The sequence below is a fragment of the Pollachius pollachius genome, assembly GCF_949987615.1.
Source record: "Pollachius pollachius genome assembly, chromosome: 8".
NCBI classification, from domain to species: domain Eukaryota; kingdom Metazoa; phylum Chordata; class Actinopteri; order Gadiformes; family Gadidae; genus Pollachius; species Pollachius pollachius.
Genome location: NC_136941.1, coordinates 24,853,392 through 24,855,891, shown reverse-complemented (window position 1 = coordinate 24,855,891; position 2,500 = coordinate 24,853,392). Strand labels below are relative to the sequence as shown.

Below are 2,500 nucleotides of genomic sequence, written 5' to 3'. Positions count from 1 at the left end.
CAAGTTCAACGCAACGGACTTCGATGAGATGATGGCTGAGAAGCGTCTGATCTCTGACGGCTGTGGGGTGAAGTACATCCCCAGCAGAGGACCTCTGACCCGGTGGAAGGCCCTGCACGCCAACTAGAGCTGCTGCTGGCTCTGAGGGCGCATTACAAACCTATTAAAGTGGCTTTGATAACAACCTCTTTCCATTGACTCATCATTCTCATGGCCCTGCTCATATTCCTCTTCTTTTTTTTTTTTTTTTGCTACCAGACTTATGTTTCTGGCATTGTGAAAAAACCCTAATAATTGACTGTTTATGTGGACGTAGCCTTGGTTTGGTTTTGGATTTCAGACCTGGATGAGAAACCAACAGGGTGGATAAATGTAGACATTACACCTGGGGGAAAGCGGTTGATTTATTCTGTGGTTTCAACCAGCTTGATTTAGCTTAATTTAGAATCTAAATATTTGTTCTGTATTTATATTTTAGACTATTCATATTTTACTTTCCATTCATTATGAAATGGGTATTGTGAGGGAAAGAATTGCACTTATTGCAGTATTCACGCTAGAGGGAATGCAGAAACACTTACAAACAAAGATTCAACCTGGATGATCCAAAGACCAGTCCATGTTAAATGCCTGTCGCTCGTTATTTATCAGCATAGCTCTAAAAATACCTTCCTAAACTCGGACTGTAAAATTAAATTAAGCCTATTTTGCAATGGACTGCACAGGCCCCACCTGCAGTCCTGAGCATTTTGACATGAAGTTAAACAATGCAAGACATTTTTATAATGTTGAGGCAGCATGTGTAGATCAAACTAATGCTTTGTTTTGCTGAGGTATGTGTTGGCCAGCCTCCGAAAAATACTTTGTCATTGCTGGGTGCTAGACAATTAGACCTTCAATACTACTCTATCATAGTTATCATGGATGTACCAGGCCTACCGAAATGAAGTAGAGGTCAGATCTTTGCCGGAGAACATGTTGAAGCAAACCAATAACACCTTGTGTGCTGGATTCCCTTGGTTTTTATATTGCTGTCGCCAGCAGTGATTCATGTGTTATATTCATTTTGGCATGCTGTCGCCAGCAGTGATTCATGTGTTATATTCATTTTGGCCATGCTGTCGACCAGAGACAGCTCATGTTTTACCGCTCGGACACTGACAGCGTCAGTTAATTTATAAAGGCAAATCGCTGTGACCATTAAAATAGCTTTCTTTCAATTAGCCAACGCAATTTGTATCCACCTGCTGGTCATCACCCAGGGAGCCCCTTTCACCCTGGAACCTCTCTGGGCGGGGGGCGAACAGAGACTGAAACATTTCCCTGCAGCCTCGGATCAGGTGTTACCTCCCTCCTGAAGCATAGCCAGAAGCTATGCTTCTCTGGTCTTCTGCCAGTCCCCTCATGTCTTTCTGCAGCCTGGCTGCAGTGACTCCTGTTTCCTTGAGGAACATGAGGGTGGATGTGCTAAAGAAGCCTTTGCAGTGAACCTCCACCGGTACATTACCCTCTAGCCCGCACGCCTGCTTTCAGCAGCCAGCTCTGAGTACGTTGCTCCTCACCCCACTCCCGGAGAAGGGAGCCCCTTGGGGCTGCGACCTGCGGCCTGAAGGTTTGTGTAGAAGGCTGTTATCAGGGGCAAAGGGCGCAGCGCTCTTGCTCGCCAAACCAAATTTAAACTTATGATACGGCAAACTTGAAATATGTCCTTCATTTATATTGCACTTAATAGCCAAGGCATAATATATATCTAATATGCAATTAATTATTACACAGGGTTCCTGCTCCGAAAATGACCAGTGGACAGGAGTACAGCTCAGTTAAGGAAGAGGGCTGTTTGTCGGGACAGTTGACAGGGTTGAATATATGCAAGGGTTGAATATATGCAAGGGGAGAATCTCTGAGCCGTGATCTTCCTCCACACATTTATTGAGTTTCACAACACAAAACCACATCCAGGACCTCTTAAGTACAGCGTTCACCACAATTCATACATCAAAGAAATCAAATACAAATAATACAAAACAACTGGAAGTGCTTTAGATGGGTCGTTTGAGCGAAATAGTACCATCAACCTTTAGCTAATCTGTACATTTTCTTGGTCACTTCCAGTTTGTTGCTCAAACCTCCCTTGTTACAGGACATCACCATTGATACACTATTGTAAACTAGGAATTCCCTTAACAGAGACATCTTGTGTTACTTCAATGAGACATTCAAAATAAATAAATAAATACAACTTGAGTTCACACATCAATTAACACTAATGTAAACACAAAAACTTCTCAAACAACACATCCAATAAATAGCTATTTTAAGGTTTGCTGTATATTTCTGTTCCCCTTAATATACAGTTGTAACCCTCCATGTGGGGAAGGTTGGATCCACACGCCCTGAACACAACGCCCTTACTCAAAGCAGCCTTTCGCTTTACTCTAGTGTTACGCCTAAGGGGAAGGAAGAGGGAACGTAAGCAGGGGGCACTGGGAAGGCCCTCGAG

At 43.4% G+C, this 2,500-nt stretch overlaps 2 protein-coding genes across 2 annotated transcripts in view; one reads left to right on the top strand and one right to left on the bottom strand.

Moving 5' to 3' along the window:
* The window catches only part of rpl10 (ribosomal protein L10), a 2,206-nt gene extending 2,022 nt beyond the window's left edge, over nucleotides 1-184 (top strand). The window contains exon 6 of the mRNA XM_079742247.1: nucleotides 1-184. This exon is cut by the window's left edge and continues 29 nt beyond it. Within this exon, the coding sequence (XP_079598373.1) occupies nucleotides 1-127 (127 nt within the window). The 3' untranslated portion in view covers nucleotides 128-184.
* A 1,691-nt stretch (nucleotides 185-1,875) lies between these two features.
* Nucleotides 1,876-2,500, bottom strand: part of atp6ap1a (ATPase H+ transporting accessory protein 1a) — a 9,556-nt gene continuing 8,931 nt past the window's right edge. Inside the window, exon 11 of the mRNA XM_079741511.1 lies at nucleotides 1,876-2,500. This exon is cut by the window's right edge and continues 237 nt beyond it. The gene's annotated coding sequence lies outside the window, so the exon portion shown is untranslated.